Source organism: Pongo pygmaeus, chromosome 4 (genome assembly GCF_028885625.2).
Source record: "Pongo pygmaeus isolate AG05252 chromosome 4, NHGRI_mPonPyg2-v2.0_pri, whole genome shotgun sequence".
NCBI lineage: Eukaryota > Metazoa > Chordata > Mammalia > Primates > Hominidae > Pongo > Pongo pygmaeus.
Window position 1 is genome coordinate 17,316,706 of NC_072377.2, and position 14,645 is coordinate 17,331,350.

At 45.8% G+C, this 14,645-nt stretch overlaps 1 protein-coding gene across 1 annotated transcript in view; it reads right to left on the minus strand.

The window, feature by feature from the left end:
• MYO10 (myosin X) overlaps positions 1-14,326 on the minus strand; it is a 268,244-nt gene extending 253,918 nt beyond the window's left edge. Inside the window, exon 1 of the mRNA XM_054489918.2 lies at positions 13,804-14,326. Within this exon, the coding sequence (XP_054345893.1) occupies positions 13,804-13,824 (21 nt within the window). The 5' untranslated portion in view covers positions 13,825-14,326. The remainder of the gene's footprint in view (positions 1-13,803) is intronic.
• Positions 14,327-14,645: the final 319 nt, after the last annotated feature.

Consider the following 14,645-nt stretch of genomic DNA (forward strand, 5'->3'; position numbering starts at 1 on the left):
ACCCCATCTCTACTAAAAATACAAAAATTAGCCAGGCGTGGTGGTGCATGCCTGTAATCCCAGCTACTCCGGAGGCTGAGGCAGGCGAATCACTGGAACCTGGGAAGCAGAGGCTGTAGTGAGCCAAGATCCTACCACTGCACTCCAGCCTGGGTGACAGAGCAAGACTCCGTCTCAAAAAAAAAAAAGAAAAAGAAAAGGAAAAAAGAAAAGAATTCAAGGGTGCCAGGGTTCAGAAGATCTGAAAAAAGGGCACATGTGCCCACATCTGAGAATCCGAGGGGGAAAACCCCCAGAGGGCTGCACACCTTGGCCCTTAGCTCCAAGCCCCCTGCAATGATCAGATAATCAGATGTTAAGAGAATCCAGCTTGTGATAGCAAAGTTTCAGAGAGATAAAACAACAACAGTAACAAATTTGGGGAGATATAAGTAAGATCCAAATAGATAAGCAGCTCTCTAGAAAATGAAGTGCAAGGGAAGGCTGAAACAGCTCAATATGTTGCTGGTCTAGAAGAAGTGTGTGACCCGTTCAGCAGCCTCTAGGATCAGGAGAGGAGAGTGTGAGCTGCAGCAGGCATCAGAGGAGGCAAGGCTGGTCAGCAGGTCCACGGTCACTGTCTTCAGGATCCTGGGCCAAGGCAAAGTGTTCATGTATCTGCTCTAGGGTTGTAGTTTTGTTTCTGAGAATGGTTAGCTCAGCCATCTGGACAGGTGGGTTTTACAAACCTGTGCTTAGCCATGTGTGATGGCTTACACCTGTAATCCCAGCACTCTGGGATACTGAGGAGGGAGGACAGCTTGGGCCCAGGAGTTCAAGACCAGCCTGGGCAACATAGTGAAACCTTATCTCTACAAAAAATTTGAAAATTAGCTGGGCAAGGTGGCACATGCCTGTGGTCCTAGCTACTCAGGAGGCTGAGGCAAGAGGATCCCTTGAGCCTGGGAGGTGGAGGCTGCAGTGAGCTGTGGTAGAGCCACTGCACTCCAGCTTCAGAGACAGAGAAAGACTCTATCTCAAAAAAGAAAGAAAAGGAAAAAGAGAAGAGGGGAGGGGAGGGGAGGGGAGGGGAGGGGAGGGGAGGGTGAACTTGTGCTTTTTTCTGCAATAGTAAGTTGCCCAGTTTCAACGAGAGTTCTAGTTTCTTCAGCCTTCAACTGCTAAATCCCCCTGGGTCACATCATGAGAAGAACAAAACATGGGTAGAAATAAACAGAAGTAAACCTGCATTAAATGACAATTTAAATGACAATGGTATATACATTGTCAGAGATGTAGTGTATTTTCACCTGGCACTAAATTCTTTTTTTTTTTTTGAGGCGGAATCTCACTCCGTCGCCCAGGATGGAGTGTAGTAGCGCGATCTCAGCTCACTGCAAGCTCCGCCTCCCGGGTTCACGCCATTCTCCTGCCTCAGCCTCCCAAGTAGCTGGGACTACGGGTGCCCGCCACCACGCCCGGCTAATTTTTTTGTATTTTTAGTAGAGATGGGGTTTCACCATGTTAGCCAGGATGGTCTGGATCTCCTGACCTTGTGATCCACCCGTCTCAGCCCTCCCAAAGTGCTGGGATTACAGGCGTGAGCCACCGCACCCGGCCACCTGGCACTAAACTCTTATTTCAAAGTCCAGAAAGATTTCCTAGGTTAATAAATAATAAGCCTTAAACACACCCATACCCCCCCCCCCGCACACACACACTCCCTGACATCCTGGCCACCTAACATGCGAACCACCATGACATTATAACTGTTGCTGCCTAGGGTTAACTCACAAGGATACTACAACGCAAAGAAATAAAAATCAGAAGAACTGGCCAAGTGCAATGGCTTGCACTTATAATCCCAGCACTTTAGGAGGCCAAAGGGGAAGAATCCCTTGAGCTCAGGAGTTTGAGACCAGCCTGGGCAAAACAGGGAGACCTCGTCTCTACAAAAAATGTAAAAATTAGCCAGGCGAGGTGGCACAGGCCTGTGGTCCCAGCTACTCAGGAGGCTGAGGTGGGAGGATCGCCTGAGCCAAAGACATCAAGGCTGCAGTGAGCCATGATTGCACCACTGCACTCCAGCCTAAATGACGGAGTGAGACGCCGTCTCAAAAAACTAAAATAAAGTAAAAAATCCATGCAAATAATTCTCCAAATGAATGTCCACTGGCTCCCCAGGCAATGTACAGCCTAGTCCCTTGAGTGTGCTTCGGCCTTAAATGAACATCAACAACCACACTGGGGGTGGGATGGAGCATGTGAATCAAGAGCCTTGTTTGCAATTAACAGAAAAGATGGCCTCCTGCTTCACAGAAGACCTAAAAATGGAAACGAAAATCTAGTATCATTAGCTAACTTCCTCCGCTAATCAATGTATTTCCTTAAGCTTCTAGTAAGGAGTTACAAAATCCCCGGGGTCATAAATGCACCATGACAGGGTATCTCAGCTGTGCAGCTGCCAGCTGCATTGACACCTCTCATGAAACTTCCACTGCCAAATAATCCAAGTAAGAATCTGCAAACTTCGTGATCCAACATTTCCACTCCCAGGAAATTTTACTCCTCAGGAAATAATCAAATAAGCATGCAATGACTTAGGTACAAAAGCGTTCATGTGCTATTTTCTAGAAACAACCTAAAATCGTCACAAAATGATGATATAGCCACAGGAAGAATGGGTAGACTACTCTTGGACCCTGACACCCCTGCACATCAAAATGGCAAAAAAATAAGTAAATATGCAGAAACTCCTCAAATAAAGTACAAATCATGGTCATAGGTGGAAAGTGATATCAATTTTGAATTTCTATTGGCAGGAGTTATTTGGTATCAACTATCACTTTATCACTTTTTTTTTTTTTTTTTGAGACAGAGTCTCGCTCTGTCACCCAGGCTGGAGTGCAGTGGCGCGATCTTAGCTCACTGCAAGCTCCACCTCCCGGGTTCATGCTATTCTCCTGCCTCAGCCTCCCATGTAGCTGGCACTACAGGTGCCCGCCACCACACCCAACTAATTTTTTGTATTTTTTAGTAGAGACGGGTTTTCACCGTGTTAGTCAGGATGGTCTCAATCTCCTGACCTCGTGATCCGCCCACCTCGGCCTCCCAAAGTGCTGGGATTACAGGCATGAGCCACCACGCCCGGCCTATCACTTACTATTAATAATATTAGCAAAAGTTTCCCAAAGCCCAAACAGAAATAATGTGGCCATTACACTTAACAAATGTTTTGAATAATTTTAGAGAAAACTTTTCCTCAATTAGAAAGGACCTGGATGTGAAACATGCAACAAAAGTAATAATTGAAGAAAATATTTAAAAATCAGAATGAAATAAAACATCTGCATGACTGAGAAGGAAAAGAATCACATAGACCTAATCCCCAAACATTTCATACAGACCATTTTCTGGCCAATATGCATTATGGTACATGCATTACAGTATACTCCTGGGTTGCCCAGGCAACAAAGTAAGAGTAGGTGGTGCAATCTCAGCTCACTGCAACCTCTGCCTCCTGGGTTCAAGTGATTCTCCTGCCTCAGCCTTCCCAAGTAGCTGGGATTACAGGCGCATGCTACCACATCTGGCTAATTTTTGTGTTTTTAGTGGAGATGAGGTTTCACCTTGTTGGCCAGGCTGGTCTCGAACTCCTGACCTGAGGTGATCCACCCACCTCGGCATCCCAAAGTGCTGAGGTAACAGGCATGAGCCACCATGCCCGGCCTCAGTTTTCTTTATAACATACACAGCATTGAAAAGTTATAAAGAACCTCAGAAATACCTGATTTAAGAAATGGTGATAAGTCACAATATCAATAATAATGACTTACACAGAATGCTTCGTTATCTCTTACCCAGAAGGCTTGGTGCCAAAAGTGTTTCAGAATTTGGAATATTTGCAATACACCAGTTCAGCATCCCTAATCCAAAAATCCAAACTCCAAAATGCTCCAAACAGCATTTTCTTTGAGTGACATTTCGGCACTCAATAGAGTGGCTATGGTTAACATTAATTGATTGTACATTTCAAGATACCTAGAAGAGGATAATTTGAATATCCCTAGCATAAAGATAACAATTTAAGGTAATGGATATCCCAATGACCCTGATGTGATTATATGAAAGCATCAAATGATCACATGTACCTGGAAAACATGTAAATCTAATATGTATCAATTAACAATAAATATTTTTTTCAAAGTTTCCAATTTGGGAGCATTTCAAATTTTGGATTTTCAGATTACGGATATTCAATCTGGATAATGAAATTAAAATACTTTGTAGTACTTCTTAAAATCAATAATCTATCATATGCAATCTCATTCTTTTTTTAATCTAAATATTGCTGTATGAAGTTCGTTGACAATGTCAGTAACTACTGTCCTGCCTCAGCAAAACAGGCCATCTCTAGACTTAGATTAAGAAAAGAACAATCTGGCTAGATGGGGTGGCTCACGCCTGTAATCCCAGAACTTCGGGAGGCCAAGGCTAGTGGATCAATTGAAGTCACAAGCTTCAGATCAGCCTGGCCAACATGATGAAACCACGTCTCTACTGAAAATACAAAAATTAGCCAGGCATGGTGGCACACACTTGTAATCCCAGCTACATGGGAGGCTGAGGCAGGAGGATTGCTTGAACTCGGGAGGTGGAGGTTGCAGTGAGCCAAAATTGCATCACTACACTCCAGCCTGGGCGAAAGAGGAAGACTCTGTCCCAGCAAAAAAAAAGAACCATCTAAGAACCACAAAGAAAGGTTCTCCACCATGGTATTATTGTCCATAAAACAAAGTATTGTGAAAATCTTGACTATAACCACATAACCAGTGAGTTTGCTAAAATATGGACAAGAAAAATAGATTTATGAAAAATATACTATGGAGTATAGTTCTTTATCACTCATGAAACATCAACAGAACACCCAGACATAGGCAACTGTAATTAAATTCACTCATGTTTGATATTTTGTTGACTTTCAGCAATAAAATCCGTAGCTTTAAACATGTTTGTTGATTCTGTCTTAAAGACAGATGTATTTGTCCAGGCAGAGTAGAAGTCATTTTATTTACCAATTTGTAAGCATGGTTTATCACTTTTAAATGTTTAGATATGTGATATGGGGCCTGAATTTGTACTCTTGCCTCTGGCCCCACAAATGATATTTAAAGCTTTTCTCAATCAACTCTTCAGTGAAAAATGTTACAGGTGTGTTTTATCAGAAACATACATGAAGGCATAGAAAAAAAGTCTCAATGCATCTACCACAAAACAAGAAGAGCCACACCATGGGAGCTTCTTTGTGTCTTTTGCTTATGGTGTTTTCTTTTGTTTGTTTGTTTGTTTATTTATTTATTTGTTGAGATGGAGTCTTGCTCTGTCGCCCAGGCTGGAGTGCAGTGGCACAATCTCGGCTCACTGCAAGCTCCGCCTCCCAGGTTCATGCCATTCTCCTGCCTCAGCCTCCCAAGTAGCTGGGACTACAGGCACCCACCACCACGCCCGGCTAGTTTTTTGTATTTTTAGTAGAGATGGGGTTTCACCATGTTAGCCAGGATGGTCTGGATCTCCTGACCTCGTGATCCTCCTGCCGTGGCCTCCCAAAGTGCTGGGATTACAGGCATGAGCCACCGCGCCTGGCCTTTAACTGCCATAATTTAAAATGCTTTTATATGGAGGCAATTTTAATCCTTAAGAGCAGGCAGGGAGTCGGACTGGGTGAAGGTAGAGCTATTAGCTGGATAATTCCCGTATGTTTCTCCCTTGTTCTAGCTGTATTTCAACAGATGTGTTGTGGCTTTGACCCCAAAACTCTAACGTCTTTTCCTGTAACTGGCAGCATTAGATGACATGATGTCATGTGACATGAGGTGCTAGATTTACTTTAGACCTGGTGGAAATATTTTCTGAACACCTCTTAGCAAGGCAGCAAAATGTTTTGTTCAACGAATGCTCTTGGGAAAACGACCCAATGTCCTGTCAATAACTGTTCCATGGGCATCAATAAGCTAACAAGCAAATGATAGGTGATATGAAGAAACTCCAACAAAGCACTCAGAATCTTTAATTGAAAAAGAAGATTCTATCAAAAAACCTCAAGTAACACTTCACTAATTGACAGCTGGAATTGGGGAGACAAATGAGTCCCACATTTTGTTTTAATAAACACTTCTAAAATCTTCTTGTTTTCTAAGTGCTTTATTTTGTTTTAATATTTTTATTATTACTATTACTATTTTTTAGACAGTCTCGCTCTGTTGCCCAGGCTGGAGTGCAGTGGCTCACTGTAATCTGCGCCTCCCGGATTCAACCGATTCTCCTGCCTCAGCCTTCCAAGTAGTTGTGATTACAGGCCCATGCCACCACGCCCAGCTAATTTTTGTATTTTATTAGAGACAGGGTTTCACTATGTTGGCCAGGCTGGTTTCGAACTCCTGACCTCAGGTGATCCACTTGCCTCGGACTCCCAAAATGCTGGAATTACAGGCATGAGCACACGGCCCTAAGTGCTTCAGTATGTAAACCTTCCTACTATCCTCATGAGGTTGGGACAAACAGCTTTAGAAACCACACTTTATGGGCCGGGCATGACGGCTCACACCTGTAATCCCAGCACTTTGGGAGGCTGTGGCGGGCGGATCACAAGGTCAGGAAATGGAGACCATACTGGCCAACAAGGTGAAACCCCATCTCTACTAAAAATACAAAAAAATAGCCGGGTGTGGTAGTGGGCGCCTGTAGTCCCAGCTACTTGGGAGGCTGAGGCAGGAGAATCGCTTGAACCTAGGAGGTGGAGGTTGCAGTGAGCCAAGATCACACCATTGCACTCCAGCCTGGGTGACAGAGCGAGACTCCATGTCAAAAAACAACAACAACAAACACACACACACACACATTTTTACAAGCAAACAGAAGGCACTTGGCTTTCCTAAGCAAAAAGCCAACCAAATAAAAATCAGTGGCATGTTTTGTTTTGTTTTTTTTTTGAGACGGAGTCTCGCTCTGTCGCCCAGGCTGGAGTGCGGTGGCGCGATCTCAGCTCACTGCAAGCTCTGCCTCCCGGGTTCACGCCCTTCTCCTGCCTCAGCCTCCCGAGTAGCTGGGACTACAGGTGCCCGCCACCATGCCCGGCTCATTTTTTGTATTTTTAGTAGAGACGGGGTTTTACCGTGTTAGCCAGGATGGTCTCGATCTCCTGACCTCGTGATCCGCCCGCCTCGGCCTCCCAAAGTGCTGGGATTACAGGCGTGAGCCACTGCACCCCGCCCATCAGTGGCATGTTCAAAAGCTGATGAACATTTTCCTGCGGAGTTTTCAACATTTCTAGGATGTGGACTACTTGTTTTCCCAAACTCCCATGCAGTTTTCCACTTGAAAATCATTTACTAACTGCCCACTTTTAGGGCATTTCATCAGACAGCCTAGAGAAGATGACGCAAGTTTAAGGCAAAGGACATCAACAGGACAGAAAAGCATGGCAGTGAAGAACTCTCTGTGGCTCTGGACACAGCCTGTCTGGGTTCAAATCCTGGCTATCATTTTCTAGCTGTGTGACACTGAGTCAGTTACTTAACCTCTCTGTGCCTCACTTTCTTCATCTATGGATTGGGTATAATTATAGAGCCTTTCCCATAGGATTGTTCAAGGGATTAAATGAGTCACTAAATGTGAAGTACCAGCAACGTGCCTGGCACATGGTGAGTACAGTTGTCCCTATGTATCTAAAGGGAATTGGTTCCAAGACCTTCCCCAGATACCAAAATCTATGGGGAAAAGTCTACATGTTCAGTACAGATGCAATTTTTTTCTTGAATATTTTCAATCAGAGGTTGGTTGAATCCAGAGATGCAGAACCCACAGATACTGAGTACGGGGCTGACTGTACTCAAGAAACACTAGCCATATTTATTATCATCTTCAAAGAACTGTAAGATGCTTCATAATCAAGGAAAAAAGTTAGAAACATCTCCCCTTCCCACCATAAAATAATCTGAAAATAACCGTTATGCAAGGATTGAATCTCAACCATGAGGACATTTCAATGCCAAGGAAGTGATGAAACTTACTTACAAATAAGATATTTAACCTCGCAAGGCTGTTTACTCATTTGAAAAGGGGATAGGGTTTGTAAAGCATGTAAAGCCTCTAGCTAACAGCGGTAAATCCCTCCTAACAAGACCAAGACAGAAAGAGAGCCAGGTTCCGAGGAAGGAGAGCAGAGATCACCGTGAACTAGACCTGTTAGAGATGGTTTCAAAAAGGAGCCAGACAGGTGGGACATTCGATAGGCAGAGAGGCCTGCCTGCACAAAGGATGGAGTGGAACTGGGTAACAGATCCTCTGCTGTAGGATCACGTGCGAGAAAAGAATAAAGAGAGAGTTACAAGATCAGAAAGCCTTGAAACCAGACTGCGGAATGTGGACTTAATTTTATAAGCAATAAGAACATGCTTTAGACAGAGTTCTGGAAACACAAAATCTGCCAGAAATGTACAGGCTGAAAAAGAGAAAACAAATAAATGCAACACACCACAGGGAAGCTACCTCAGAACAAAAGCTCTAAGGTCGAGATTTCCCTGCACCAGGAGTACTGACATTCCATTCACCAAGGGCCACTTGTTCTCAATTTCAAAGTATGGTTACTACAACCAAGGTTTTCTTATTACTCACCTACTATGTGCCAAGTGCTCTGTAAGTCTTCTCTCAAATTCGGCTGATAACCATGCAAAGTAGGAACTATTACGCCCATTTACAGACCAGAGAGCTCAAGTCCAGGATTTAGAGCATCTGGCTGAGATCCCATCAGAGGGAGCCAAGCGCTGCTGCTAAGATAGGACACTTTGCACTCAGCCTGGGGGCAGTTAGGGAAGGGGAAATGCTTAATCCAGACTTCACCGGAGGCTCATTCTTGAACGTCCCCTACTAGCTAGTGACATGAAAATGTTACGTAGCAGTTACTCTAAATCCAAACTGTTGAAACTCATTAATAATAAGGTACTCCGGCTGGGCATGGTGGCTCATGCCTGTAATCCCAGCACTTTGGGAAACTAAGGCAGGCGGATCACCTGAGGTTGGGAGTTCGAGACCAGCCTGACCAACACGGAGAAACCCCATCTCTCCTAAAAATACAAAATTAGCTGGGCGTGGTGGCGCATGCCTATAATCCCAGCTACTCAGGAGGCTGAGGCAGGAGAATCGCTTGAACCCGGGAGGTGGAGGTTGTGGTGAGCCGAGATCGCACCATGCACTCCAGCCTGGGCAACAACAGCAAAATTCCATCTCAAAACAATAATAATAATAATAGTAATAATAATAATAAGATACTCCATGTCCTACCAATCACAACAGCAGGAGAGCACATTCAAGGTTTACATCCTCAAAGGCGAGCCCACTTAAAGCCAGCTGAACTAGAAAAGCAAACACTCTGCTCTCTGCCTCCACCACTCTGGTTAAACAGTGAAGGACCTGCCCATGCCAGCTTGTTCCTGGTTTGTGCCTGATTTTGCAGGAACAGCCGGCCACATGATATGGAGTGGAAGCAGTCCTACCCTGCCCGCCCCAGCCAGACAGCTTATTGCTCCTGCTGCAACAACTGTCCCACTGCAGCTGCTCCCCCTGGCTTTGCTGTCCCCAACATGACAGGGGAAAAAAAATGAGTACTTGACAATAGAAATGTTTTCAAACTACACAGAAGAAGCAACATACTATATCTCCATTGTGAGAAAAGGTAAAGGGACCCAGCTAATCTCCTGATATGATTTTCTAGTCATCAAAGGGGTTGCCTTCAGGAATTGGTGATAGAAGAAGTCCTCAGCAGTTCCCCTTTACACATAGAGACATGATCGAGGGTGAGGAGAGAAAGCTGCCAAAAATAACAATGTCTACATTTTTCTCTAACAAGAAAAGATGTCAATAGATCACAAACAAAAAAAATATACTACCAAATGGGGAGAAAATTGGCTTGGGAACTCTACTCACTTAAAAAGCTATTTGAACAACTCCAGATAACCAACCACAACCACAGTCCCTTCTCAAGTTAAGTAGAAGAGGTTGGTGTTTCCACTTAACATCTTTAGAATGAAGTCTGCTCTAATCCAGAGTGAACCAGACTGTAAGAAATAGGTATGTCTGGAATATTTTCCACTAACAATTTATCCCTTAAACATTAATACCTGCTTTCTATATTTGTATTTGTATCTTACTTGTGTACATTTTACATATTTATTCTGAAAATCAAAGTGTTTGATTAGTCTCACTAATAATCCTCAGAGATCTTGTATTTGAACAGACAGATCACACCTCTTCCTAACAGGGAAACAAAAAGGTCAACTTCATTTGGTACTTACTGGCCCCTACTATATTCCAGGCACTGTACTTGGCCCTGAAGACATGAAAACAGTGTCCACTTCAGCACATCAACACAAGTTTGCACAGTAGCCTTGCCACTTTACTGGTTGAGCCTCTTCTGTTTGCTTTTTTATTATTATTGCTTCTGGTTACAGACACATCTAAACTTAGTTTCTGGCTGAAGTAAACTTAACAACTTACTTAGAAATGCTGAAAAAACAAGCTTCCCCAAAGCATACCCACAATTAACTCAAGGGGAGCCATAAAATTCTAATGAAGGCCATGAACAAACTGAAACTGAGGAATGTGGCATGCTCAGTTTCTCTAATCCTGGAGAACATTTTGAAGTCAGCAGCTGTCAGCTGACTGGCACAAGCTTTGCAAGCTTCCCCCTGGCGCGAAGTAAGATACTATCTATCTAATTAATCAATCAATCTAGCAAGCAATAAGAGTCTATCTATTTTGTGAGACAGGGTCTGTTGCTCTGGAGTGCAGCGGTGCAATCCTGGCTCACTGCAGCCTGGACCTCCTGGGCTCACCTTAGCCTCCAGAGTGGCTGGAACTACAGGTGCATACCACCACACTCAGCTAAGTTTTGTAGAGATGAGGTTTCACCATGTTGCCCCGGCTGGTCTTGAACTCCTGGGCTCAAGCAATCCTCCCACCTCAGCCTCCCAAAGTGCTGGGATTACAGGCTTGAGCCACTGCACCCAGCCAAATCCTATTTAAAACAGGGAAGCGCAGACAAGGCTGTGCCTGCAACACAAATAGGAATTAATACCGCCAGGCAACTGCTTCACAGGTCTAGCTCAGTGGATCTCAACTGGGAGTGATTTTGCTCCCCTGTCATTCGGCAATGTCTGCAGACCTTTCAAGTTGTCACAACTTGGGGGACAGGGTTAACAATTACTGAGTAGAGTCCAGGGACGTGTTTAACCTCCTGCAACACACAGGACAGCCTCCAACACAAAGAATTACTCAGCAATGGTACCAGGTTTGAGAAACCCTGGTCTAGCTAGAAACAGCAGCTGCGAATTACAAGCAGCTCCCATTTCCTTATTATTTGGCTATTCATACACAAAGCTAAACAGGCAACATCTCATTCAGCAATTTTCCCCCAATAGTTAGCACTGGCTTTAAACTGTTGTCCAACAAGCAACAAGTCATTTACCCCTAAGCCACAATGAGAAAAGTTAGCAAAGAACAGAATTCTACTTAGTGATAAGGAGACCAAACAATTTAGCTGTCCTTGGGAAATATATCACTTCCACACTCGCTGTTTCTATTCTAACAGGACATTACAGCATTTTCTTCACTGGACAATTTAACAAAAGGATGCTCCGTTACAAGACATGAGAGAGAGAAAGGGGAGCTGGGATCTATGTTAAGAGTGTGTCTACAATTAATACCTCACTATGTAGCCTCTCTGACTGGCCCTGCTTCCTTCCCACTCAAAGTGATTAGGTTTAAGGGTGGAACTTTCACGGCTGATTAGAAGTTAATATTGTAATACACATACATCACAAGATTAAAAGTATAACCTTAAATAAGCGAAAAGTTCCCAGAAATACCAGAGTCACCAGCAGCAAAGGAAAAAGGCTCTGGATTCGTGAACAAGCTCTTCAAAGCTGGGCGAGGGACTTACTCATATCTTTGGGTTAAGATTCTGTCTACAAAATGAAGAGGAGAGAGTAGAAGATCGCTAATGGCCAACTGCAAAATAATATTGATCACGGAAATAAAATCCAACAACCAGGCCCTTTACACTGAACTAAGGTATCCAGTGCAAGACGAAAAGAGTGCTTTGAAAAGTCAAAGTCTCACCGGGTAACAGATCAGGACGCTATAGCGCGTTATCCTGATGTTCCCCCCACTTGCACTAGGGGGCAGAGTTCTCCCCAAAGGGAGCCACGGACCCCCGTGGTGCTCAAACAGGCTGCAGGAGGAGTGAGATCCGTGCAAACTGAATACAAATTTCTATATTTTCATCAGATTTTCTAAGGGACCCAGAACACAAAAACAACAAAGTTAAGAATCATTGCCCTAGGGGCAGGGCCTCCGTTTTCTTACAGATGCAAGCAATTAAACACCGGAACTCACTGTAGCCCGAGGGTCCTTTACCACTGGACAACGTGCAACTCTTGCAAAAAGTTCTGGTGCCTTTTGACAAGCATGAAAACAAAGGTCTATGGACTAGAAAATGCGAGCGTCTCACAATTATATATATTTCACTTTTTTTAAAAAAAGTAAAAATATGTATTGATACATAATTCCTTTCTAGTCTTCCTTCCACAATGAATGTGGGTATCACATCTGAAACACCACTTTTAAAAACTAGATATGACTATTAACAAGAATGCATTTATCACTTTGGCCAGTATGAATAGCTGTCTGAGAATACAGTCAGTGAGCATGCAGAAAGCAGAATGACTTGAAATATTATATCCAATTAAATCAGATAAACCAAGTCGGCTAACACAGAGACAAGCCCTCATCAATCTGATTTGCTGGAAGACTCCAAAGCGGTTCTGCACTCAGAAAACATTCCCTGGCTTTCAACGAAAATCACATCAGACTCTCTCAAGTCAACTAAGTTTACTTTGAGCCACTTCAAACCTCAAACTTAAACAGAATTTATTAAATAAACACAACCAAGAAAGGAAAGGGAGCCAAGAAACCACAGTAACTCTCGATCCCAGAGGGGGAAAAAGGGCTCTCAAGTTAAGTTTCAGTGTCCCACCCTCAACGACCCTAAAGAGGGCATCCGTTTCATCTATTAAAATAGCCATTGTTTGCCCTAAACGAATTTTCTTTACATTCGAATTCAAAATCTGCATGGACACTCTACACAAATATATGATCTTTTGATCCCAGGGTCTGGAGTTATCCTAAGCCTTAAAAGAGCACTTCTCGGCGAGCAAAGAACTTAAGTCTCCAAGGTCCGGCAGGCAAGGAAAACAGTAACTGATTAAACCCTTGCCTCTCATTCTCACACTTCATTAAGCCGTCTCCTCTGGAAGTGTTTGAACCCCTGCACAGGAAGCCCGCACGTTTTGCAAAGGAAATACCAGACCAGACCTTTCTTGAAGAAAGGCAGGTCCCCGCTGAACATTTTATTGGGCTTCCTGCACCCGGGCAGTCGAGCGGGCGGATCGCCCCGCCCGGGCTCCGGCGCGCGCCGCCTCACCTGGCGCGGGGTGTCCCGGGGCGCCCCGAGAGCCAGCCACCCACGCAAACGGAAACGCACCTTCGCTACCTCCCGGAGCAAAATGCGAGCGCGGGACAGGACGAAACAAAACCTGCCCGGGCTTACTCATCAGAGACTCCGCGGGGGGATGGGGGGTGATTTCAGGAGACTCCCAGAAAGTTGCGCCCTCCAGGGCTTAGGAAAAAGTACCCAGGGCGCGCGGCGTGGTGGGCAGACGCCTCCCTCCCTGGGCTCCGGAGGCCAGGTCGGACTGGGAGCGCACTTACCTCGGTGAAGAAGTTATCCATTGTTCCAGCGCAGTCCCGGACTCGCCGAGTGCCGCTCCGACTCGCGGAAGTCAGCGCCGCCGCGGGTCCGGGGAAACCATGCGTGTCACGGCGCCACTCCCGAGAACGCGCGCCTGCGGGGCTCCCCTGCTGCCATCGCCCGGTCCCTTCTTGTCCTTCTCACCTTTTGTTCGCCCAAACCCAAGTCCCTAACTCGCCCGTCCCGACGGCAGCCTTTGTCTCTTCTTCCTCCAAGTTCCTCACTACTGGGCGCAGCGCTCGCGAGCGGAGAACAGCTGATGGCACATTCTTCCCCCAGGCGGCGGAAGGCGGCGGGATGCTGGCGAGCGCGGCCCCCTCCCTCTGCGCTCCGGCCGGGGGCCCTCGGGGCGGGCAGGAGGACAGCGCGCCTCAAAGTGAGCCGGAGCCGCGATCCCCGCGCGAGCGCTCCGAAGGTGAGCAGTCCCGCCTCGCGGCTCAGCCAGCTCTCGCCCGCGGGACTGCAGCCCGGCGACCTCGCCCCGCCCTCCCACAGCCGGCCCCGCCCTCCCGCTCCCGGCCCCGCCCCCAGGAGCTTGGCCCTCCGCCAACCACACCGTCTGGCCCCGCCCGGGCGAAGCGCCCCGCCCCCTTCCCGACCAGGCCCCGCCTACTCTGAGCCCAAAGCTGCCGCAGGCTCCTTAGCGGACCCGGGAGGGGGCCGCGCGTTTCCCCAGGTCTCCCCACCTAGGCGTGGGGAGGGGATTTGACTCTTCCTTCTGCAGAGAGAGACTAAATAATCACTTAGAGGGGAAGAGAAAGGACTGGGGGCTTCTTTTGTGCCTTTGATGTTTAGCAGACCC